Source organism: Cheilinus undulatus, unplaced genomic scaffold, assembly GCF_018320785.1.
Source record: "Cheilinus undulatus unplaced genomic scaffold, ASM1832078v1 Contig15, whole genome shotgun sequence".
NCBI lineage: Eukaryota > Metazoa > Chordata > Actinopteri > Labriformes > Labridae > Cheilinus > Cheilinus undulatus.
Window position 1 is genome coordinate 80,140 of NW_024571682.1, and position 27,522 is coordinate 107,661.

General features: G+C 39.4%; 1 protein-coding gene across 1 annotated transcript; it reads right to left on the minus strand.

Annotated features, from left to right (window-relative positions):
* Nucleotides 1-12,506: 12,506 nt before the first annotated feature.
* LOC121506626 (class I histocompatibility antigen, F10 alpha chain-like) lies at nt 12,507-26,830 on the minus strand. The gene is made up of 8 exons (XM_041782443.1): nt 26,689-26,830; nt 21,489-21,755; nt 19,521-19,799; nt 18,642-18,935; nt 18,107-18,199; nt 14,864-14,881; nt 14,640-14,718; nt 12,507-14,309 (listed from the first exon to the last, which is right to left on the minus strand). The coding sequence occupies exons 1-7, from the start codon at nt 26,744-26,746 to the stop codon at nt 14,666-14,668; spliced, it is 1,062 nt and encodes a 353-aa protein (XP_041638377.1). The 5' UTR covers nt 26,747-26,830; the 3' UTR covers nt 12,507-14,309; nt 14,640-14,665.
* Nucleotides 26,831-27,522: the final 692 nt, after the last annotated feature.

Genomic DNA, 27,522 nt, shown 5'->3' on the forward strand with positions numbered 1-27,522 from the left:
TCTATTTTTTCCACTCATTATTGATATTTTTAGCTAAAGGACGAAGGTCTCATATTGATCTTTGTCCTGGACCTCAGAATGACTAAAACCGGCCCTGTCTCACACCTGCAGCTCCCTTAGAAACATCATTACACCCTACCTCATTCTGTAGCTTTGATTTTCTGTTTCTGCTCTTTTGACAGTTTTTATCATCAGCAGGACATTAAAGATCAAGTAAAACAGACATGTTTTGACAAGTTTCAGTAGATATTACATTATCTCAACATGTTATTGGTGTGTGTGAGGGTCGCTGATGACCGACAACACCTATCACAATGATCATCATAAAACACCAGTGTGGGAGAGCATGGACAGGAAGAGACTGAAGAAACTTGTTAAAATGAGGACAGAAGAAGCTTCAGTTTGAAAACAGACAGTACTACTGAATGAAAATGATCTTACTGAAGAGACACAGCACCAGTGGACTTCCTCTGCTCTCTCCTGCGCACCGACAATCATAATACACGGATTAATATTAATCTCTGGTCGACATGTTTTATTATGCCAGTTAATTTAGTGGCCCAATGAAAACCAGGACATCTTCATTACTTTATATAAAAAAAAAACGCACGGACGGCCAGGATAGGACCTGAAAACCGGACATGTCCGGGGAAAACAGGACGTTTGGTCACCCTATGCTTGAACACCTGATGCTGTTTTTGATTTGAGCGCTGTGTAAACTCTGTTCAGTCCTCACTAATGGTTTTTGAAAAACTCTCTAAAGATGTTGAATTGAAAAGATGATGATGATCACACAACAGAGCATTAAATCTGTTCTTTTCAATCCTGATGTCAGATTGATATTTCTGTCATGATTGAGACTTGAACTCTGTCTGACAGAGGCTCGTCATGCTCACTGCTGATCAACACCACAGTTTATTACACAGACTGGATAGAAGAAGTGGACGGAGCTACTGCTGTTGAAAGTGAAGCAAACTGAGGGAGGAACCTGAGCCTGGATTCTCTCTAATGACAACTCCACTTATTCAGGCCCTTGGGACATCCACAGCAGGACCAGGGGCTGATGGGAACCCTCCTACCCATCTGGACGGGACCCTAGGCCAAACATTCCTAAAAGTTCTGCACAGTAGGGGAGAGTGGGGTGATCTGTGCCAACAGGGAAGTAGTGCCACCCCTTGTTTATAGAAAACCATAGAAGAAGTTGGTCATGTGACCACATATTTTTGAAGAGCCATCCATTTAACTCATCCTGCATAAAAGAGGGACACATGAAATTAGAGGTAAGCACGTTTAAGCTCAAAAAACTGATTTTTGCCTTTCAAAGTAAAATTTCTATGGTCAAGGTTTTTTGATTGTTATGTCTGAACAATTATGGACAAGTCTGAAAACATTTCACACATGTTTTAGTGCTTTATTAGGCTACACAATGAGTCTATACAGTTAGCATGATGTTAGCTCTAAACTGCTGGATCATGCTAGTTTTTCAAAATAGTGGGACTGGAGTGATTTGTGCCAAAGGGCCTGGGTTAAGTTGTGCCAGTGGCACACCCACAAACCCAGAGCCACAGACACACCTGAACCCTGACAACCACACAACCAGACCCTAATACCCACAAATCCAGACCCACACACCCAGAGACACAAATCCCAGACCAACAGACCCAGACCCTAACCCACACACCCTCTCACCCAGACCCACAAACCCAAGACACACACCGACACACCCACCCTCACAAATTCACACAACCACACATGGAGACCTACACACCTAGAACCCAGCAAAGAAGGGCCAAGAACAGCTGGAGAAGTGAGGAGATGGGCCTCGTCAGTGTTTGATTAACCTGCCATTTGTTTAATTTAGCTAACACTGATTTCAGTTTAGAGTTTGCACTATGCTATTAAAGAGCAGTTTTATTCAGTTTTTAAGTGGCCTAAGTCACAATGGGATGTTCAGAAATTGGCCTAAATCACTTTATTCGTATATGTTACATAATTGACAGACAGCATTCTATGTATGTCAACAGGCATCTATTGCCAAAGCCTTGTTGCCTGAAATGATTCACAGATATCAATATTGAGTATTTACATTTTTTATGTTTTCCCAAAAAACTAGAAAATATGACTTATGCCATTAGTTTAATAGGGTGACGATATCTAATAAACCTTAAATGATTAATTTTATATCATATTTGTCTTGCTTTTATACAGCACTACAGTTTGTGAGACTAAAATGTTCTGTTTTACTTCAATAATCTTCAACAATCTCTGGCACAATTTACCCCAACGTATTCTACCCAAAGGCACAACTTACCCTGCACTGGGGGCAAGTTGTGCCAAGAGACCACTTTTTTTTGCAAAAGCTATATTTCTAAAACAGTAAATTTCAGATCAAAAGTTATTGTTCCCAGGGATGCACCACATCCTGAAATATATGTACATACTTAAGTTGGAGGCATTACTGTCATGGCCTCACTTTAAAGTCACTTTGAGTAAAAACTGGCACAATTCACCCCACTCTCCCCTACTGTTCATCCAGTCAGTTTGACCTCAGGCTGTAATAAACATGTTCAAGATGAATATAGAATTCCTCCAGTGAGTTCTGGGTCTACCCTGAGGTCTCCTCCTAGTTGGACATGCCCAGAAGACCTCCACAGGGAGACCCCCAGGAAGCATCCTGATCAAATCCCTGAACCAGCTCACCTGACTCCTCTCATTTGAAGGAGCAGCAGCTCTACTCTGAGCTCCCTCCAGATGTCTGAACTCCTCACCCTCTCTCTAAGGCTGAGCTCAGCCATCCTCCGGAGCCGCTTGTATCTGCAGTCTCTTTGTTTTGGTCTCCACCCAAAGATCAGAGGAACAAAGATTGGCTTGTAGATCTAAAGCTTTGCCTTCTTCCTCAGCTCCCTCTTCACCATGACAGTCCAGCACAACGTCTCCAATCCTGCTGACTCTGCACCAATCTGTCCCTCACTCTCACGCTCCGCTCTACCCTGACTGTGAACAAGACCCTGAGATACCTGAACTCCGTTAATATCATTACCATGACATGTGGCTCTTGTGTTTTCATAGCTGCTGTTTCTATCAGGGATCACAGAGTGCTGCTGGTCTAAATCAGCTCTGTGTTGGTATGAATCAGACTCAGATTCTAGGAGGTAGTTGGTGAATTTAATGATTCTGTTGCTGATTTGAATTCAGAGAGGGAACTGACCCAGCTCTGCTCTGTAGCCGTGGTTTCAGCACTTCCTGTGGATCCTTCAAATGTTTTGACACAACTCCAGATGGACTTTCTCCACTGGGTTTGAGTCCCAGAGCTCTGCTTCCATTCATTCACCCCAAACTTTGCTTTCATATAGAAGGATTGCTTCAATGACACTTTGAAAGATCTTGATCCAAATCCTTACAGGGGGGTTTCAGCTGAAAAGAGTTTTTGTGATGCTGTAATAAGCTCTACCAGCTTCATCAGCCATTGAGGTCACAGCCTCAGAAAAATGTCCTGATGCACTAATCACTAGACCCATGTAAGTGTACTCTGGAGACTGATCCAGAATTGTGTCTCTCAAACTGAATTGATGTTTTTGACTTTCTTTTCAAACATCATGATTGTAGTTTTCTCCAGATTCACACGGATCTTCCAGTTTTCACATGAAGAACATTTCAAAGCTCTTGTAGACCTTGTTCTGTTTGTGACAACAGTAGAAAGTCATCAGCATAGAAAAGACACTTCACCTCTTCTCCCTCTTAGTCCAGTCCTTGGGCTGAGGGATTCTCCACCAGTTTGGATAGATGGTGGATGTAAATGTTCAAAGGGTTGCTGATAGACTGCAGCCCTGATGGACACCACCACACTGTTTGAAAAATTCACTTCTATGTGGTCCAGTTTGAGCCGCACATTTGTTTTCAGAGTATTAGTATTTGGTGAAGTCCTGATGGTTTCCTCCAGCTCCATTTTGGAGAAGCTGCTAGAAAAGACCATTGTGAACAGTCTGACCCCTCTGTCGTTAAGGTGGATACGCTCATACAGATGTTGGTCATCAGTGTTTTCATGGCATACCACACTCACATCAGACATCTGAGTGCAGCTCCTGAAGATCTCTGAGTTGATGGTTTTTCTTCTGTTCAGGTGAAGATCTGATGGAGGCAGTAATGTGGATCTGGTGAGCTCTGGTTGGAGAGAGACAGGTGTGTGTTTTGTGGGCTCTGGTTGGACAGGAGAGGGGGTGTTGAGGTCAGAGAGCATGTTGGTGGGTTGACCTGGGAGGATGGAGAGGTGGCGACCACTCTCTGATGATCCTCCTCCTGTTCTTGTGCTCCTCTGTTCTGGTAGATGTTGCTGATATCTTCTCTCAGTGTACGGACCACCTGATGTCATCAGGGAGGTAAAGGTGCTGATCTGAAGGAGACAGGTAAACATGGAGGCCTAAGAATGATGACAACATGATGAGGATTTGAAGAAAAACAGCTGTTGTTTGAACTCTGACTTGTCAGGCCGCTGTGTCAGATGGAGTCAGTTTGACTTTGGTCATGGGGGGTGTGGGGGTGTAAAGGGGAGAGCCTTCTGGGGCCCAGACACATGGGGGGCCATGGGGGTCAGCAAAATCATGGTCCATTGTAACGTTAAGCTGTGATAACCATGTTTGATTTTGTCCTGAATGATAACCACTCTTATCAAAGCAACAAATATTTTCATTCATCTATGCTGTGTAGTATACAGCCTTTTTCAAAATGTAAAACCCTTTCTTTAAAATATAATCAAAATGGGTTAAAAGTGGCAACACTGTGGGCCAGATCTACTAAGACCCCAATTTGCGTGTACTATCTAAAATTTTGCGTTTGGGGTTGGCGGTTTGCGGGTGATTTACCAAGAGTGAATGCGCAAATGACAAGAGGCGCAAACCTGTTGCAGGCACGCCTGTTTAAATGAGGGTTTTGCGTGTGTCATGGTTTGCTGCATGAGAGCCGAACACGCAAAATGAAATTCGACCTTCCAGAATTAGAGGAGTTGATGGATGAAGCCTAACACTGAAATGAGCAACAGCAAAGAAGAAAAAGAGTTTTCCCTGTAGGATTAAGCGTCCTGGATCTGGGTGAGATCGTCTTGTTTTTGTATTTTTTACCTGGTATACCACAATAATCAATACATCTCTCAAGAGAACGTAATGAGTTTAAAGCGCTTCCCATTTAATTAACACCTCCCAGAACAGAAGTCCACGTTGTGCATAAACTTAAATGAAAAGTAGGTCACAACAAAATGAAAGATTTTATCTCAGTCTTTATAATTTCATAATAAACTAAAAGTCCAAATCTAACGGAAACAGCAACCGTTCTTGTAGGAGCACTTTCCCAGTGCAGTTTCCCAGTGACACATCCTCCTTATATTATCTCGTCTTATTTTATACATTATTTTAACCACATATCAATACACAAAAATGACATCAACATACCAGAATGACAGTTGGTACCCACCTGTCATACCATTAAATATACTGGGAATATTTTCTTTTTAACTGTACAAAGAAAACCTGCCGTTTTCCATCATTTCATTCATTACCATAAGTTCAAATTAAACTCATTTTCATTTCCTTTTTTTGGTGACGCTGTCGCTAGGCATTGTGTGACTCCTTCTCGTGGCTGGCTCCAAATCTGCTCTGAGTTCCTCCAACAGCTCCGAAATGGCAAGGCTGGATAGGCGATATGTTTTAATGACAGTTTCCTCATTCATTCCAAAAATGTTCACAAGAGGGTGAAAAATGCGCTCTCTGCGTCCTCTCTCATCGTTTCAGTGTCTCCTTCTTGCCACAATAACTGCAGCCATGCGTGCGCAATTACGCACAAACAGTTTGCACCTCCTTTTGAGACGTGCTGAACATAGACGCAGTTTCTATGAGCAAAATTGCTTTCAGGTTTGATAAATCGCTTTGAGTGTGCTAAAATAATACATTTACATTTTTTCAGCTGATAACCTCATCATAACATAACCCAAACCTTACAGTACTGTGGAAATAATGAAATAATTATTGAAAATTGATCTTTAAAAAATCAACCTGACATCAGTCCTTACCTGTTCTCCTTTCTGAATCTATTATTATCAATAATATGATTTTTAGACCTTACCTCACACCCTGAAGCTCCATCTGCCTCTCCTGTCTCTTCCCTGAATGTATGACAGTTCTTCTCTTGATAAAATTGTTTATGTTTAAAAAGTATTAATGGGTTAATACATGTTTCACTAATCAGTTTAAGACCTCACCTGAGCTTCCTCAGTCTCTCCACCTTTCATCGCTTCAACTGCCTCACTACTCTGTATTCTCCTGATAAGACATCATTGCACATTATATCTAATATAATGTCATACTTGTTGATAAATGGTCGAGTATGATCAGTGGCGCTGCCAGGATGACAATTGAAGGTACACAATAACCATTCCAGCGCATGAATGACACCCCTAGGACAAGAGCGCACCTACAAACAGGTGCAGAGAGAGAGAGAGAGAGAGAGAGAGAGAGAGAGACTAAGGCTGCAAGTACTGCACCAAATCTTAGATTAACCACATGCAGCCAGAAAACTGCCCCTAAAAACATCAGACAGCTTTAAGAGCAGCAAAGACAAGAGCAGCTAGAGTTACAAGAGAAATTCCAACACTTCAAGCCAGAAGATGGAAAATTCAGAGGACATGTGTATGCTACATGTAGGTCTCACGTTTTATGAACATTGCTGTGCGTTTTCCACTCTTACTATAGTTACTTCCAATGTTTTAAACTTGCGCCAGCTCATCCCTGGCGAGACAACGTAAAGAGTGATTTTGCATTAAAATGCTTGTGTTTTGTGTTGGTGGTTGTGTTGGGTGTATTGTGAGGGTTTTATGTGGATAAGGGATTGTTTGTGTGGTGTTTATGTTGTGCTTTGCTTGCGGCGGTTCCAGCACCGTGAATTAGAGTAGGGAGGGCTTTGGTGACTCCGCAGGCCGTGCCATCCAACTGTTTGTGTGTTTCTGTCAATAACCAGCGCTGAAGGGACCATGTGGTAGTGGCATAATATTGATAGGGACGTGTCCCCAGCGTCCCTACCCAATTCTACGCCCCTGTTTGAAAGACGCAACCCTTAGCGCGCACTGTTAGTAGATCAGTTTGCACATTTTTTTGCGTCTGCAATGAGTTTGCACACGTTTTAATACACGCAAACCTTTAGTAGATCTGGCCCTGTGTTGACAGAAGCAATAAAAAGGTAGAAAGATGCAAATATTGATCAAAGTGGCAACAAAAGACAGGTAAAGATGCAAATATTGATCAAAGTGGCAACAAAAGACAGGTAAAGTAGTGAAATGGGGTTACAAATGGAAAAAAATAGGTTGAAAGTGGTAAAAATGGGAAAAACATGTTGAAATGTGTTTACAATTAGCAGAAATGGAGTGCTAGAGTGATAAACAGGAGTTAATATTTGTAAAAATGGGTCACAAAGGCAACAATAGCTGGAAAGTGTCAAAGACAAGCAGAAGCGGTGGTGAAATGGGATTCAAAAGTGGCTGAAATGGACAAAAAAAGTGATGAAAAGTGGTTGAAATGTGATCAAAATTGGTCAAAACTGGCAAAGTTTGGTGAAAATTGTGTAAAATTTATTAAAGCTGGCAAAGGATAGTGTAAAATCTGGTTAAAAGTAGCATGAATTTGGGATTTTCACATTGGAATAATGGGTTAAAAGTGGCAAAAATGGGTAAGCAGAGGCAATAAATAGGCAAAGGACAGAAACATGGCTAAAAGTGGCTAAAACAGGAAGAAAAAGTGGTGAAAAGCGGTTAAAATGTGATAAAAATTGGAAAAAAGATGTTAGAAATTGGTAAAATTGTGTAAAATTGATGAATGCTTGCAAATTAAAGTATCAAAAGAGTTTTAAAATGTTTAAAAAGTGTCACAAATAAATGAATTCAACATCAGAACCCAATAATAGTTTGACAGACTTTGAAGGTCCAAAATGAAGTCCAGTCAAACTTTATTTCTATAAACGTTTAAAACAACCACAGTTGACCAAAGTGCTGCACAGGCTGAAGACATAGAAGGCAATAAAACACAATACAAAATCATTCTAATAATAATAAACAGTACAAATGAGAGCAGACAATGTCCAGATGTCAAAGCTCAGCTTGTTTTCAAGCCAGTTCAAACAGGCGGGTCTGAAGCAAGGACTGAAAGTTTTCAATAGATGGAGCAGTTCTGAGCTAAACTGTTCCACATTCTTGGAGCGGCCACCACAAACGCTCTGTCACCTCGACTGTTGAGCTACACCTAGGAACATCTAAGAGCATCTGATGTGCTGACAGTGCTCTGACTGAAGCATGATGCTGCAACAACTCAGACTAGGATTGTGGGGCTAGACCGTGCAATGTTTTCAAAAGCAGTCAAAGAATCTTAAACTGGATCCTGAAGCTGACAGGAAGCCAGTGGATGGACGCTAAAACTGGCGTGATATGATCACGTCGTCTCTTCCCTGTCAGAAGTGGGACTGTAGCAGAGGAGTACTGTCCCAAATGTAGAGAAAAAGTCCTCCCTGTAAGATCTGACTGGAACCACTTTAGGACAGTACCTCTAATTCCAACACATGCCTCGAGACCTGATAAAAGACTGTACTGTATCTCAAACCCAGCAGAGGGGCTTCTCTCCAGGGGGGCGCTGTAGAGTCATGTTGTGATGCACATGTGTGAAAACATTAGAACATGTCAATATTTGCTACCATTGAATTTTCTGACAGTGTTGGTGAGTTTCTGAGCGTGTTGAGGCCTCCAAAGTAGCCGCTCATCTGACAGAAGAATAATAATCCCTTCAGTCTCAATGGGGGCCTCACTCTGAGGTCGGTGCTGGGGCCCTCATAATTGTTCAGGTCCATCCTGTTGATGCTGTGGTCCTTGTTAGTGAACGTGTGCTGAGTCTGCTTCATCTAAATGATTCTTTTCATCACTTTGACTACAAATTATAAGGCAAAGAAAATGAAGTTCATGTCTTCATCTGTAGTTTTCATAGTTTCTCAGTTAACCCTTTCTTAACCCTTTACCTTTCTCTCTTCATGATCGTACATGTACAGGTTAGAAACACCTTCATGAAGACTCTGTGAGACATGAGAAAACCACCTTTAAAGGGCTGTTACAACAATTATTCAACATCTGTGTGGGTTGCCACCTATCCTTCTCTCTGTAGCAGCCATCAACAATTGAATGAAGTCAAAAATGTGGTGGACATTTGGAGAGTCCAGCCTCCTTCAGATCAGGATCACTCTTTCTCTTCAAATGGACATGGCTCATTTACACGGAGTGACTTCTTTATAGTCCATTTATTTTCATCTAATAATAATATAGTCCATTAATTCACCAAAACATTTACAGTTTACATTCTTTATCATACATTGTATATGGAGCAATGAGGCCTATTATTATACTGTAAAACACAATGGAGGGCTTTGATTTTGATAATTTCTGCTGTGCATGGGGCAAACTGGACAGATTTAGAGTTGATGTAGAGTGGACTATTAAAGTTAGGATTCTCCTGCATTGGTCCTGATGATGCTCAACAGCCACAGTGTTTCATTAGCACACATGTACAAGCTAATGGCAGCATAAGGCTGTGGAAACCCTGGGCTCATACTGACACAAAAGCACTCAGTCTAGTGACCAAACCAGGGGATTTTTCTGACAGGAAGTCAAAGGAATTTTGCTCACTGAAGGTCACTGAGACGTTCAGCGCCGTAAACACTAAGACAGTCTCTGCAAGTGCAGCTTTTTGGCAGCAGCTCTGATCAAAAGTGAGCACCAGGCAAGGCTGAAAGTGGAGGATGAGCTGCTGTTACACAACCCTGCATCATCTGCATAGATGCAAACTCATAGTTCCACTAAATGAGAGCGTAGAGCATCAAATCAGCTAGTATTGGCATCAGGGTTCATCACTGAAACTAAACAACTGATTGTCTGGGAAAGATGGATGTTTGAAAACATATGCAGACCAAAATATCACAAATATAAAAATGTTCATCTAAAAAGGCTTCAAGATTGGACATAAATGTGTGAAAATATAGTTGTTAAAATCATCATTTTTATGGGGGTGGGGGTCCATGGAATAAATGATTTTCTCCTGGAGGAGGCTCACTTTCCCACACTTTGAAACCCTCCTGCTCTACACCAACCAAAAATCTCTGTTCTTACAAACGGAGATAAATCCAACTCATTTGCTTTGCAGTGTGGTTTTCACCAAGAGGACCCACTGTCCCCCTCCCTGTTTAACACAGCACTGGAACCTTTGGGGGCCGGAATCAGAGAGCACCCAGACATCAGCGGGATCAAGTCAGGCAAGACTGAGACTTATGTGACTTTGTATGCTGATGACCTACTTGTCTGTTTGTCAGAGCCCAAAGTTTCTGTCCCGGTCCTCCTAGATTACATGAACTCCTTTGGGAGAATCTCTGCTTACACCATTAATTAGAACAAGAGTGAATTTATGCCCTTAGTGGATCACTTCAGTGAAGATTTCCTGCCTAAACTTTCCTTTAGAGGAGTGAGAGACTGTTTCACCTATTTTGGCCTTAAGATGACGAGGAATCCAAAACACCTTTTCAAATATCCTTTCTCTGAATCAACAGAGAAACTCAGGACTAACATGGAGAGCTGGAGGTCTCTGCCTCTCTTCAAAATCATCTGATCCAAACCTGGAGAATAAGAGAAGAATAGAAACTAGATGCTAAATGACAAATAATCCCGTGGTGAGCCAATGACCCTGGTTTAAACTGAACTAAATGGATTGTGGAGGAATAGCTACATTCAGCTCTTCAACAGAAAAAGCTCCATTTTAAGACTCTGAAGGAGAAAAGCTCTTTAAAAATGTGATTTTCACAGATATCTTCACAGACACAGTTATTCTGATCATCATATAAGAAATCAAACACACCTTGAGGATCCAATACTGAGGTTATTTATAGATGCATACCAAACTCATTCAAATATGGGAATTCTCTCTAAACTCAAGAGGGAGGGGAGAGCTTTCTGGGGCCGAGACACATGGAGGTCAGCAAAATCACGGTCCATTGTAGAGTGAAGCTGTGATAAACATATTATTATATTTAACCTTTAAAATAACCACTCTTATCAAAGCAACAAATATATTTTTCATTAATTTGTGCCGTAGTATATAGCCATCTTAAAAATGTAAATCCCTTTGCTTAAAAACAGAATTGGCAGAAATGGGTTAAACTGGCCAAAATTGGCATAACACACAGTGGAATGTGGCTAAAATGGGCAAAATGTGCATAAATAGAGGAAAGATGGGGTTATGGTGGCAATAATGGGTCAGCAGAGGCAACAATATGTGGAAAGTGGCAAGAATTGGTTTAGGAATGGCAAAAAACAGGCAGGAAAAAGTGGTGGAAAGAGGTAAAAATTGAGAAAAATAGGGCAAAAAATGTGATAAAATTGGTCAAAACTGGTGAGAGAAAGTCATAAAAACAGGTAGGAATTTTGCATAACTGGTGTAAAGTGGCAAAAGTGGGTAAAAAAAAAAGGCAAAAATGGGTCCAAATTGTGCAAAATCTATGAAAAATGGCAAATAATTATGTCAACATTTGGTGGGGAGAATGGTTAAATAGTGACAAATAAATCCTCCACATTTCAGCTCCAAATTGAGGAAACTGTTATTCAGGACGCTAGCACCAATGCTACTGATAGCACCAATAAATCACAGCTGGAGAGGGCCACTCTCTGGGACTGTCAGGGGCTCAGACACATCTGTGGGCAGACTTCCTGTTTACAACTTTATTCAACATTACTTTGTTTTCAGTATCTCACTAAATGACCATGTTTTAATTGACATTGAACTCATTTCATGCACATATTTTAATTAAAATGGGCAAAATATACAATTTGAAATCATTGAAAAAATATTCCTAGTTTAAGGCATATGGTGACCCCATCACAGTCTCTCACTGTCCCCAAGGGGGTCCTGACCCCTACGTTGAGAACCACTGCTCTACAGCAGCTGCCCTGATGACCACAGTGGTGGCATGTTTCCAACATCAATCTAGTTTTCTACTTTTCTCACCCTCAGCCCACACAGCATCCTTCTTTTTCTCTGCTCCTCTCTTTGCTCATTTAACATCCAAATCATCTTCTTTTTGTCCACTGATGCTGCGTCAACTTTACATTTCAGTCCTGTCTGGAAACTTTTCCACTCTGGCTACCATGAGGGCATGATGACAGAAAAGACATTTATTCAAAATAACTTTGGCTGATCCAAAATGTTTTAAAACACTTCATAAATTATTTCTAAGTGTAAATAAGTATTATTAGTCTTTTTGAAACTCATTTTCAGTGTTCAGTGGAGTGATGATCCATTCTGATTGGTCCAAACGGCTCATAGCTGACATTTGCCCAAATTCCTGATGGCCAGTCCATCACTGGTCCTACCAGTTTATGCAAAACTTGTTGCTTTAAGTCAGAACTGCACTCTTTCAATCAATAAGAAATCACAAAAACACACATGAAGATTTTTAGGGGCTTTAATCAACACAAAATTCAAATACAAAAATAAACCAAATCAAGGCCACTTTATCGAGAATTTAAACATTTCCAAACACAATCAATGATTTTCAGCAAAGATGTCACACTTGATTAGTTTACAGCTAAAAATAAAACACAAAATCTTCCTAAATAGAAAAAGACAAATACCTGCAGCAAGCTCTGATAGAAAATTTCACATCCCACAACCCTTTAAAGTCTCAGTGCAAATAAAAATGCTTCAACACATCAGTTCAATTCATCCCTCTGAAGCCTTTAAACTGAAGGAAAACAGAGATATTAATGAAGGAAAGACAAAGGAGTCACAATTCATCATGAAAAAACAAACTCATTACAGTTCACTTGATCCTGCTTTCAAACAATACATTTCATGAATGTGACAGAAATAAGCAGAAATATTTACAACTTGAACTGGAAAACAAATGTGTGTAAGGTGTGTATTGTGTGAGTGTGAGTCCAGAGATACAACAGAGCCAAAACTTCAATCAACAGCCCGGGCTTTTATTAAGCTCCATCTATGAAATGACTGCCTTTATATGGTAAAGTCATCAACATTAGACCAACCTTCAACTGTTTTCAAACTCAACTCAGACACTAGAAAGACGCCAAAGACTATCAACTGTTGAACTGACAGCAGAAAGAAGATTTACCTGTGAACAAAAGTCTCTTGATTTTCATCTGCCTGCTATTTAAACACCCAAAGGGCTCTCTAACTGAGGCCTGCCTTTGCATTTCAAATGTCCGCTAACACCAGGCTAGTAAAAGAGACTGAGCCTTCAACTCTGATGGGCTTTTATTTGAAGATTGACGCTCTCATTGCTCATGTTGCTGTTATGTTTGACTAAATCAGACATTTTCTGGAAGTTTCTTTTAGCGTTCATTTAGAGATGGAGTAGTAATCAGGCTCAAACCTCTGTCCAATGAATTAGAAACTATTGAAGAAGTCCTTCCAAAACTCACAGGAACCTGGAGTCAAACCGATTTCACATCAGAGGATAAATGGAGGACAGTTTATCAGTGGAGAAGACCACCATCTTCACTCACACTTGGCACCCTTTGGGGCTCCAAACACACAATTTAGGGAGTTAAATTCACAATTCATGTTTGTGATGTTGATCTGTTGTGTTGCTCCATTTGGTCAAACAAGCAGAGAACCAAAGAACGGCTTTCTCCACATCAAAAACCTCAAATATGCTGCTTGACAACAATCTGGACTCTTGTCGTTCATATTAGAATAAAACAGGATGGTATGAGGAGAGATGAGAAAATGTGAAGGCATGTCTGTGCTGTGTGGTTATGTATGAATATTAACATCTTTATTACAAACATTTATTTTAGCACAAAGCTCCCAACACCAGACGGATTTAACACACACTATGATGGATTTGTTTAAATCAACTCACACGTTTCTGTTATGAATGTTTAAAGAGCGCTGTGATGTGATCACAAATTCATCTAGTTTCACTTCTCTTTAGGTGACAACAAAAATCAGCACTAAACTATATTTTAGTATTTTTTCACTCTTTTTGTCACATGAGAAACCTATTTTTAATCCAAAACTATCAAATGTCAACCTTCATGTTTGAGATGATTTCTAATGAATTTGTCAACACATTTTCAAACTTGTTTTCTTTGTTTTTCAATCAATAAGAATCAAAAATAAAATTCTTCACTGATCAGTTTATGTCTTCAATGATGAAGAGCAAATGAAGCACCAGAGAAATTTCTAGATCTGCTCATTGCTTCAGTGCAAAATGTCTCCATAAACCTGCAGAAAAAAGACAGAGAAGAGAATCAAACAGAGAATTAAGAAAGAAAAACTCTATGAGAACTTTACTGAACAGTATTTATAAATCCAGGTTAACACTGAGGTCTGAACTAACCAGGATTTGTTCATTTAAGTGCATTTATTTTAATCATCTCTCTAAACTTTAAATACAAGTCTCACTTTTCTGTATAATATCAATAAAGTCAAAGATTTTCTGTCAGATTGAATGTGTCAATAATAAAGGAACAATCTCAGGAGGTTTCTTTGGACTCCGTTTTTAAAATCAGCAATAAAATCAGCTCAATTCTAGACTGAAATAAAGAAACTTACTGAGTTCAGGCTGGTGTCTTTGTCTTTTAGGATGATGGATTGGGAAGCATGCTTTGTTCCACACCAGAGTCGCTGGCGGCTGTAAGGTCAGAAGAACAACGTTAGCATGGATCAAACTCTGAGCTGAGACTGTCGTTTACAACAGAGAACTCTCCAGAAACCCTTCTCATCAACACAATTCATTTCAGCTCTGATTAAACACAATAAAATCAGGATCTACTTACGAGATGGAGGGCGCTTGGCTGAAACAGAAAGCAGAGAAAAAACATTATTGATGGAACATTTGACATTTCTCGCCTGTGTCACTGATTTCCTGTTATGATCCGCTCATCTACCTGATCAAACATCAATAAAACATTTTTCTTTAGTTTAGATTTGACACGCTTTCTTTCTCCACTCCCTGTCATCATCCTGCTGCAGCGCTAACACACCCACAAAGTTTGGCAGCTGAGTCGACTTTCTGTGTGTCGCCATGAGCCAACAGGTCGTTTACACTGTGAGGGTCAGTTTGGTACGAGTTTATTAGTGTTTCCTTCAACAAAAGATGGAAAGGGTCCCAAATAACAGACCCCTCTTTGGGTGCCAAGCTCACCTATCCGTCCCACAAAGGTGGAGCTACACACAACAATAGAGGGTTTACACTGACGTCACTTTCAGCGCCACACGACTGCTCAGCCGTGGAGAAAAAACATATCTGTCTGCTCTGAGAGGAGTGGGTGAAAACAGGAGAAAAAACACTCATATCCACTTAAATCAGGGATATTTGGACCTAACAGAGATCCATACTGTTTCCTGGACTGTGGATATTTAGATGTGGCCACAAATCAGGTTTCCTGACGTTTATGTGGACCTGATTTGAAAAACAGCATCAGAGCCTGAAGACACACATTAACCCGGTTCATCAGTGATGGATGTGAAACTGAATTCATGTCAAAGTTTTGTTCATGTGAAGCTTTAGATCAGTTGTTTCTCTGTATTTCAGGGATTTATTCTCTTATTCTTACTTTAGCTAACCTGTGAAAAGATCGCTCTGTGGTTGTTAAATCTGTTTGTAAAACTTCGGGCTGTAGCCGTTATAAAACCAGATCCATGAACCCCGGCTGTCTGATTTAATCTGGTTTGATTTTAACACCAGATAAACCTTTAGTTTAGTTTTAATGAGACAAATTCACACCGTATGGCTCTCAACTTTTAGATTATAGCGTATAAAGTGCTATAGTGTAGTGTATTCACAGAAATAACATCAGGATTTAACCAAATAGGAATGACATGAATTTACAAACTCTGCTTTATTTAATCTGGGATGAATACTGATGGATTGGAAAATATTTTTAGTCTCTCCCTATAAAACCAGCCGTGTTAATCTGACATCACAGGACTTCATGTACAGCTATAAAACATCATCCACTGTCATCAGACGCCTTGTCACCTTAGATATCATTTGACATTATTATTTGAAATTTAAGGTCTTCATTTTTCTTTGAGGTCAGAGGAAGGAGAATAGAGTTGAGTTCAGATTATATTCATCACTAAATAAATGTTTGTGTTATCTACTGGAACAGCCCAGATTCATCTTGTGGTTTTATTAATGACCCTGTAAAGTGAAATCCAAAGTTTTTGTCTGTACACGCTACAAATGTTGGAGTATGGTTGCTGTAAACATGTGAAAACACTGAGATCTACATGTGACTGAATTCTGAATTTGGACTATTACAAAGTTTTTCACCTCTGTCCTGGCTGGGTTTCATGTGGGGCTCATGATGTCACGAGCCTACAGCAGGGAATTGACCCCACCCCTCTAACACTACAATATAAAATCACAGAGCAGTTCATCTCACTACAGTCTGTTGTTAGCTGATGTCTCTGCCTTTATTGAAAGTTAACAGTCAGTTAAATGCTGTTTTTTTGTTTATTGTGAGGTAAATTTGCCAAATCTATCAGCCACAGTGGTCTAAGGATCATTTTAAGCACAGGTGTCAAACTCAAGGCTTGGGGTCAAATCCGGCTCACAAGATAATCTCATATTTCTGTTATAACTGGCCCATCAGTTTGAGGTCTGCAGATTTCCTCAAGTATAAAAATATAAACTTATCCTTGATGATTTAAGATATCCTTGTTAAGTCAAAAAATCTGAAAAAATAAGGAGTAAAAATATTTAAATAAGAAGTCAGGAATGTGGGAAAATAACTTTTTAAAAAATTTTATTTCACATTTTCAATTTAGCATCTCACAATCAAGGATTTTGACTTTTAATTTCATACTTTGAGCAACTCATAATTTTGAATTCTCATATAATATTTTGAGCTTTAAAATTCATAATTCTAAATTTTAAGTGATATTTTGACCCTTTCAACTAATTTTACTGTATTTTATCTCAAATTTTCAACTCCAAACTTCATAATCCCACAGCTTGACCTCTTAGACTCTCAATTTAAAATTTTGAATTTTATTCCATATTTTGACCTTTTAAAATCATGATTTTGACTTCTTTCTAATATTTTTGCTATTAAAAAACATTTTTTAATTTCAATATCGTGTTTTTACCTTTTTGAACTAATAAATTGACTTTTCTCAGATTGTGAGCCTTTAAACTGATATTTTTAACTTTTTAAGTGTCAAAATCATTTATCATCAGTGCTGAAACCTGGGTGACAGTTTATGGTTAAAAAGGTGACCCTGTTAGGCCCTCAGGTTAATCCTGAATCCAGTATCCGGCCCCTGCTGTGGCTGAGTTTGATTTAAAGCATCATAACAGAGATTTGAGCCAGTAAACTGACCTTTTATCTTCTTTGGCACAGAGCCAGGCAGCTGTGCTCTGATCATCAGGTCAACATTCAGATTGTAACATTTCTTAAATCTGAGAGGATCGTATTTCTCCTGAGTGGGCGTGGCTTCAGCTCATTCAACAGACACGCCCACACCATCCTGGAGCAGATTTTACTGCCTCATTATTCATGATTTTGAAGCTTAATTTCATAAACTTAGAGATGTTTTAATACATCATACAAAAAACCTAAATACAGATTCATTTTCACTTTAGAGAGTCTTTAACGTACCGTTACGACTCAAAACATTTCTATGAATATTTTCCATCAGCTGAGGATCTGGACTGACCGCAGTTAACATATTTAAGATGAAGTTATTAAAAAGGCACTTATCAGCTGAAATAAAGCTGTTTACTGCTAAATCCCTACTGATTTCTGTCAGCAGTCTGAATTTTCTGGAACAGCAGAGACTGGCGCTGCCTGTGACGTTACAAACCCCCTACAGTCCACCCACCAAGTGAGGGTACAGGTGTCTGTGGAAACACCAACTATTCTGGGCTTTTCTGTACCAAACCAAACCGAACCTTACTTAATCAAACAGAGATTAAATCTGCTTCACTTTAACATCCTAAAAAGAAACCAACTCAAAGTCTAAAATTTAATCACTTTGAAAACAAATGGGACAAAGTTTGTGTCTCTTACGTGCTCTCTTCTTGTAAATCAGGAATCCAATGCCAGCGATGATGACAGCGAGAATGACAACTCCAGCGATGATGCCGATGATCGTGTTATCCACTGTTGATCAGAAATCAATAAACCACAGTTACAACCTGTGACGATGAAGCAGGTTAGAGGAGGAGAACATCTGCAGACCATCATCCTGGAAATAAACACTGTTTGTCCTGATGATGTGAATTTTCATCCTGACGTGTCTGTAAATAAAACCTCCATCTATGTTTGAGCTCATTTTCTAGTCCTGTTGTCTCGCTTTATCTCAACGCTGCTTTCTTGAAAACATGTTGATGTTTAGCACCATGAGAGCTTTGAAAAACATATTCACACTTATTTTTCTATCAGTACAAAGATAAGAAAACTGATTATAAACAATTCTCCAAAAAATTAAACTCTTTTTTCAAAACAAATCAAATCTGAAAAGTTTGAGAGATTAAACTTCTCATCCAGCACACGACTGTTACAGTAAAATTCGCTCTTTCATCACGTCTGATCCAGGTCTTACCGTGGTTGGTTTTGATCTCTCTTTTCTCCAGTCTGGTGACGATGTCCTCCTTCACACCAGACAGCTGAAACACACAATTGTACTTCTCCCAGTCTCCAGAGGGAAGTTCCAGGTCAGCACTCATCTGGAAGGATCCGTCGGGGTTGGGGAGGATCTCCCCAACGTCCACGTCCTCCTGAAGCTCCTCTCCATCTTTCCTCCAGAACATCACGGCTCTGTTGGGGTAGAAACCTGTAGCATGGCAGGTGATCCGAGAGGAGGGAGACTTCTGGAGGAGAGACACTGTGGGGAGGTCTGGAGAGCACACAGAAAGACCGTTTAGAGTTTCTCTCATTTAACATTATTGTGGAGCTTTATGTCTTTATTTGGACAGGACAGAGGATAGAGGACAAAATCAGGGAGAGAGAGAGAGATGGACCCAACTGTTTAGACTTTCTTCATCATTATTTACTCTTATTTACTATCACTATTCCTGTTTGATGTCATGGATTTAAACGCCTCAGTAACACAAAGACTACATAGAGAGAATAGATGTCATTCTAATAAACAGGATTAAATTAATATCTCTGAATAAAGAAAAGAGGAGGGAGCAGAGGGGACAAAGACATAAGCAGAGCTTGAGGGAGGCTGAGTTATATTGGAAAGGTGGAAGAGAACAGATATTACAATAAAAAGAGAGAAAATGTTGAAAAAGTCAGATATACAGCAGAGAGAAAGAGAGAGAAAATGTAGGAATAAGTGAGGGGAAGCAGAGAGATGAAGAGAGAGCATGAAAGAAGAGAAATGTGTGAAATATTTACTGTGATGTCAGAGGATTAAAAAAAATAAAGGAAATATGTGAACACTGTCAAAATAAAACTACATCAGGTCATCTGATACCTGTTCTCATCAGAGAGCTCCTTCCATAGTCCACATACTTCTTCAGCCAGTCAACGCAAATCTGGGTGAGGTAATTCCTATTATTCTCTAACCAAGCCTTGTCATTATTCCACTTGTGTTTGGTGAAGACAGCCCGAGGTGTAGGAGCTACATAGGTCATTGTCTTAAAGTCCAGCGAGACAAAGTCTTCTCCATCATAACCAAACTGATCAAAACCATTGATGTCTTCAGTCTCATCGTCCCACTCACAGCCGTACATGTTCTGGAAAATGTGGATACCTGAGAGAGAGAGAGAGAGAGGTCAGTGAAGCAGAGTGAGATCACAGCTCAGTCTTCATGATCAGCTGATTTCACATCTTCACAGTTCAATACTCTTCTTTCTCAAACACAAACACTGAGTTTCCATGGCGACCATCAGATTAAACTGATCCAGGACTGAACATCCACTCTCTGTGGATCAGTCCAACATTTCCCTCGTCCTGGGACAAACTCCACACTCCACTGTCCTGAGCTGGTCTACAAGTTTCCACTGAAGGAGAGTCTGGGTCCAGGATCAGTGTGTAGACTGGTGCTGCTCGGCCCTCACAGTGTTCAGCAGTGTGTTACTGCAGCTGCTCACACAAGGCACAGACCAGCACTACCATTATGGAGACTGGGAGGACGTCTGCGTCCTGATTGCTTCATCCATCTGTCAATCATTCAACACTAACAACAGCTGTTTCCTGCTGCAGATGTTTGTTTGATGCTGCCTGAGAGGACGGACCAACACTCAGGTCAGAACAGTGGAGATAATCTCATCTAATCTGGACTAAGACTTTTTATTAAGAGCTCACACTAAAGATTCTTTCATTAGACAATTATTTGGATTTATTCATCAAACATTTGATTATTTTAAAAGGTCAACAAAGACTGGGGTGAACTTTTTCATTTGTTACATGAGAACACTGAGCTGGATTTAATCTACAATCATAGAAAACAGATTATTAATTCTGTCACACAAACACTGGTAAAGTTCAATTAATCTACTGTAATCTAGATTTAATCTATACATGTATATTATGGGATGGACACTGGAAATCAGTACAGTTGACTTCATCTCATCAAATATGTTTTCTGATCAATATTTACAGCTCAAACTCCTCCTGTCTGTCATTATTGATTATGTTCTGACTCTAGTTTTATCAATCATGACATGCTTTCATCTGTTCAAAGTCAAACCGCTCCATAACAACGTCTCATGAACTCATTCAATCTTTAAACTGCCTCTTTTTCTGCCTAACACACAACAGTCTGTCATTATTTTACATCCTGACTGTGACATAGACACACAGTGGTGGACTTCATCTAGTCTAATCTAATCTGCACTTGTTCTTCTCATAGATTTGATCACTTCTATTTTATATTGATTATGGACACAGTCAGGTCAGTACAGTAGAGTCGTGCTCTTCAACTCTTTAAACGTCTCATCTCAATGTGACATTTATCATGTCGTCCTGTCACTCAGCTTCATCAAAACATGCTGCTCCTCCTCTCATGTGAGGACCCAGCACAAGCACCCTGTGTCCCATTCAGGGTCCTGCTCCTCACTTTGACAAACCAGCCAGTAATGTTGCTCTATCAGCTGTGTGTTGTTTAAGCTGCTGTGATCATCGGCTTTTCTAAAGGACAGGAAATATGGACCAGCCTCACTGTGGACACTTCACTCCACTTATTCTCATGTCATCTAGTGGAGATCAAGTCTTCACAATCTCTGGGGATTATTATGGGATGGACACAAACACTCAATCAGAGCAGTACAGCAGCATCCAGGAGTCTGAGTCTCTCTCATGTTTCTGTTCAGTCCCACTGTTTGTTTCAGAGAAAAGACTTCATCAGACTGATTCAAGCATGGGGAGAAAACACACTCCTGACTCTGAGAGTTCAAATCTGTTTACACTCAAATAAAACTAAAGACAAACACAAACTCACCTCCAGTTTGGTTGAAGCGCTGCTTTGCAGTGTCAATGTTGGCTTTGAAGGCCTGCTGGGTACCCTGACACTTTACAGTCTCCCCCTCCCAGTAGTCTGCTTTTCTTTCTGTGACTTTGTTCATCCAGTCCTGTTTGGGTACATCCTTCTTGATGTTACTGTCATAGTAATCTATCTGAAAATCATCCACCATCCCAACAGCCACAAACTCTGGGAAGTTTGGGACTCCAGACGATGCCGTGTAGAAATACTGCAGAGAGTGAGTCACTGTAAGAAGAAAATGTTTTCATCAGTTCAGTTTTATTTCACACTTTTATTCATCATTGAACAATGTTATTATCCAGCAGATTTAAACAACATTCAACACAATCTAATAATCTCTTCACACTCATTAAATGCTGAAACTCATTAGAGCATCATGAGAGAAATCATGACACTAATATTTTTTAATTTCCAACCACTTGAATTTATGAAATAAAAAACATTGTTCAGTTATGTTTTCTTCCGTTTGGGGTCTAAACTGCAAAGAGACAGGACAAAACAAACACCTTTAAGATACCTTTGGGACGTGCATGCATACACCTTATTTTACTTCATTTTCCTGAGACAGCATGGAAATTTGGGACATTTTGGGGGAATTTTCTCCTTATCTTGGGGAAAAAACAGCTTTGTTGTGTAAAGAAGAGGACATAAATAAGAGTAAATCTTGAGACAAATACTGAAATTTACTCATCATCATAAGAAAACCTAAAAAATGCAAGTTTGAATTTCCTGTGTGTCCACTTAGGGCTTCTGTACATCGACTTTTGACACATTTTTTATTAGTACACGATCACGACACACTGGAAAGAGATCTGTGACCCACTTTTGGGTCCTGATTTGGGATGGATGATTCAGGAAAAAATCAAATTTGGATTATTCGTAGTGCCTCATCCTATGTATCTCTTCAACAAATGTTATCAATAAACAATTAATATTAAACGCATCACAATTTCAATAGATTAAACTAATGAGGAATGTGTTTTAAAAATGTCCCATTGTGATTATTTCAACTCATATTGCAAATTCAATATAAATTGATGAAATGAAGGAATGATCACTTTTATGTCATTCTCATTGTCATCAACAACAAAAAATCTACAAAAACAAGATAAGCTGGATGTTTTGCAGATGATTCTGGGAAAAAAGGCACGTGTATTTTGATACAAATATCAGGTTAGGAAATATTTCACCTCCTGTGATTTTAAAATTGCAGGACATATTGTGAGTTAATCTGACTTTAAATGAATTTCCCAGTCTTAGTCCTGACCCACCAGGTGAGAACCAGAGCCACAAATAATTAAAGTTTAAAGAGAGGAAACTTTCTGCTGATGATTTTTAGTATTGGACATTTCATTAAAAACATTAACCCAACAATACTATATGGTTTCTGAATACATGCAGATCACTTTTGAAAATTAACTTCTCTTTATTAAAAACAACAAGACTGATAAATGGCATAAAACACATCATTATAATAAATTATACAAATAAAATAATTACTGTTCTTTTAAAACTTCTGCTTATGTTTCATAAATGATCAAGAATAAATCTACCCCTGTTAATGAAACACTCAAACATTGTAGCTTTATCAATCCTGAATTTTTGAGGCTGGTGTCAAAGTTGATTTTTTCAGACATTCAAACATTTTATTTTGGTGACTAAAATCCAAACTGAGCGCTGACACTTCCGCTCAGGAATAAACTTGTGACGGCTCTCTGGTGGACAAACTGGAATCAACACAGCGCTTCTCAATCATTTTACTCATAATTTACTGCGTCCTGTTACAAATCCAACATCTGTAGCTGACGCTGTCAGTTGTTTTGGGTTGTCATGGCAACGTAAAAGGCAAAATACATAAATTTAATTTACAGGGTTGCTAGATTAATTTTTGTTTTCAGTCAAGAAATTTTTACTTTGTTAATATTTATAATGTTATAAGCCAAGTTATTATTTTATTTATTTGTCCGTGTTCGTCCTGTAAATAAAGTTTCATGGTGTTACCGGAAGCAAGCTAGGACGGAGAGAGATTCGCGGGTTGCCATGGATAAGAGTAAACTCCTGCTGTCCTTTTGTTCCCTTTTTCTGTTGGTTTTCAGGCGAACACGATAAATGTTGTTTGTTTTATTGTTTATGAGTTTTAAGTTGTCTGTATGTCGTATATTGTTTTAAACTGTACATTGTTTATAATTTCAGTTTTCACGGTGCTCCACGTCTTTTCTTCTGTGAAGATTAAAACCTAAAAGTGGACATCAGTTGTCTCCTGAGTTTGAGTGACCAACAGTTATAACATCAATGCAGACCCCAAAATCTCCTCACAAAGCTGATGTCAGCAGATCTATCTGTGTAGATCTACTAAACGCTCTGATATTTGACATCAATCACATTTAATAGCTGCTGTGTGATGAGATCTGACCAAACCAAAACACAAACATTCACAAAGATCAGGATTATCTGGACAACACGGTTCAACTTGACTTTTTAAAAATAGAACAATGTTTGTGCAGATATTTGAGTTTAAAACAAGATGAAATTTAATGACTGTGAATGTTTATTACCATTAGAGACAAAATCGAAACTAAATAACAATCATGATCAAAATCAATGAATTAACATTTCTATATCCTCCTGAGACCCAGAGGAAAAAAAGTTTTGCTTTGTGGATGTTTTTATGATAGTTTAAGAATTGTGGTTGAGAGAAACATGTTGCAAATTTTTTTTTCAAAAACATTGTTTTTTTATGTTTTTATGGACTGTCCACTGTAGTGGACATCGGGTCTTGCTTGATACAGAATATAGTGATGTAATGTTTTGATACTGAATTCGTTTTCATGTGGATTTCTTTCAAACATTCTTTTCATTTCACAAAGATTAAAGCAGAATAAGACAGTTAAATGGAGAAAACACATCTGAATGCATTTTACTTTGTATAAAGGAGGAAATCAGCACATTTCAATTGTCAATGTTCTGTTTGAAATGATGAAAAGATGCCAGGAAGCAATCAGGGCTACAATGTACACATATTTGACTAAGGGCCGGTAGTTACTGGAATATTCTTACTGGTACTTCCCACAATAAACATTTGAACAAAAATGTAAACTTAGCAGACCATCCAAGAATACTCAAACTCATGGCAGAAAAACTCTTCATGTTGCACATACAGGTGCATCTCAGTAAATAATATCATCAAAAAGTTGATTTATTTTAGTAATTAAATTCAAAAAGCTTAACTCATATCTACAGATTCATCAAGTTTTTATTTCTTTCACTGTTAATGATTATGGATTACAGCTAACGAAAACCCAAAATTCAGTGTCTCAGAAAATTAGAATATTGTGAAAAAGTTTAATATTGGAGATTCATGGTGTCACACTTAAATCAGCTAATGAACTCCAAACACCTGCAAAGGTTTCCTGAGCCTTTAAATGGTCTCTCAGTCTGGGTCAGTAGGCTACACAATCATGGCGAGGACTGCAGACTTGACAGATGTCCAGAAGACAGTCATTGACACCCTCCACAAGGAGGGTAAGCCACAAAAGGTCATTGCTAAAGAAGCTGCTTGCTCACAGAGTGCTGTATCCAAGCATATTCATAGAAAGTTGGAAGGAAAAAGTGTGGAAAATAAAAGGATAGTGAGGATTGTGAAACGAATATGGGGATCTTCTCAAGGAGTGGACTGCAGCTGAAGACTTCAAGAGACACTACGTAGAAATGGATCCAGGACCTGGACTATAACTGTTACATTCCTTGAATCAAGCCAATCTTGAACCAGAGACAACGTCAGAAGCTACTTACCTGGGCTGTGGAGAAAAAGAACTGGACTGTTGTGGTCTCAGTGGCCAAGTCCTCTTCTCAGATCAAAGTACATTTTGCATGTCATTTGGAAATCAAGGTCCCAGAGTCTGGAGGAGGAGTGGAGAGGCACAGAATCCACATTGCTTGAAGTCCAGTATGAAGTTTCCACAGTCAGTGATGATTTGGGCTGCCATGGCATCTGCTGGTGTTGGTCCACTGTGTTTTCAGCCATCTACCAGGACATTTTAGAGACCTTCATCCTTCCTTCTGCTGACAAGCTTTATGGAGATGCTGATTTCATTTTCCAGCAGGACTTGACACCTGCCCACACTGTCAAAGGTACCAAAAGCTGCTTCAATGACCATGGTGTTACTGTGCTTGATTCAGACCTGAACCCCATAGAGAATCTATGGGGACATCAGATCAGCAACGCAGACAAGCTGAAGGCCGCTATCAAAGAAACCTGGGCTTCATAACACCTCAGCAGTGCCACAGACTGATTGCCTCCATGCTATGCTGCAGTGCTACAGCAATTCATCCAAAATGAGCCCCAAACAAATACTGAGTGCTGTACATGTTCATACTTTTCAATAGTCCAACATTTCTATGTTAAAAATCCTATTTTATTGATTTAAGACATATTCAAATTTTCTGAGATACTGAAGTTTGTGTTTTCATTGGTTGTAAGCCATGCTTATTAAAATCAAAAGAAATAAACCCTTGAAATATATCAGTCTGTGTTTAATGAATCTATAGCCCTGTGTTCCCTGATGTATTAAAAATAGGGGGTAGTAAGTCACGATGTCCACTACAATGGACATCAAATAAAAATTGTGTTTTGAAAGGGGTAAAATTACTGTGGCTTTTTAAAAATCTACTAAAATGAAGTCAAGACTGTGATCTTAAAGAAAAAAGTTCATATTTAGCAACAGTAACATAATATCTGCAAAAAAATGGTCAACTTATCCCACTTACTGCTATAAAACATGAAAGTTGAAATTTCCTCCATTTTGAAAAAAACAGTGCATGTGCTGTGTTGGCCACACCCCCACAAATTTGGTTTTAAAGAGAGCCCAGGATGTCTTCTTAAAGGGGACAGCAGGATTTAGATAGATTCTACAAATTATGCATGACTTACAGGTCTCAGACTCATGTCCACTACGGTGGACAAACATGAATTGCCGGGTCTTAGAAGGATATTAATCTCTCATCTCTTCATATTAATGTTCACTCTGAACAATTCAACAATCTTCAGTCCTGAAACTAAAAATCAGATGATATTAAATGAAGCTCAAATGTTCCGTTTACAAAGACATGAAACATTTCTGTCTCTACGATAAATGGACTTGATTGAATGTGAACTCACCTGCCGTCGTGTCATGTAGGAATAATCCCAGGAGAGTCAGAAACATCACAGTCTTCATTGTGACCCGTGGATTCTTCAGCTTTGACTAATTTACAATCTTTATGTTTGTTTCTAAACTCAGTCACACTTTGTGTGCATCCTCTTAGAGTTCAAACGCTGAAATGAGGAGAGGAGAGGAAGGAGGCACTGACGTCATCCTTTGTCTCAGCCAATAGGAATTTGACGTCTCGGTATCTGGGTAGAACTGACTGAAACTGCAGGGTTGCCCGGTCCGCGGTTTTCCCGCAGAATTGGGCTACTTTTAACGTAGGGTAGATTTTGTTGTCCACGGGTTGAGCAGACCCATTTTTATGTCTTGTCAGTGGCGCAAAAAGTGGGTATGCACTAGGCTATATGCGGCGCATAGGAGCGCCAAAGCAATGTGGGTAAAATTATTTCGAGTCGGCATTTTCTGTATTTAACAGCTGTTTGCGCATGTGTCAACGATATGATCAATAACAGAGACACGTCTCTGATTAGGCGCCCCTCCGCTCCTTCTTCACCCCCCCCCCCCCCACACACACACACACACACACACACACTATAGGCGCTCGGTTGCTCTCATTTGAATCGTGGCTCTTATAGGGCTTACTTTACAAATAAAATTCCCCCGAAATCCTCTATAAAGGTGAAAACTGTCCGCAGTAGCCTAAAGACTGCAACAAGAATCTAAGTCCACACAAAGAAGACAGACTTTAACTGCCAAATTCAAATGAAAACTTGTGTTTTATTACCGTCGGGTGCGCCCAGGACGGAGGAATGTGCGTAAAAGAGCGCAGAGGACGTCCGCTGACG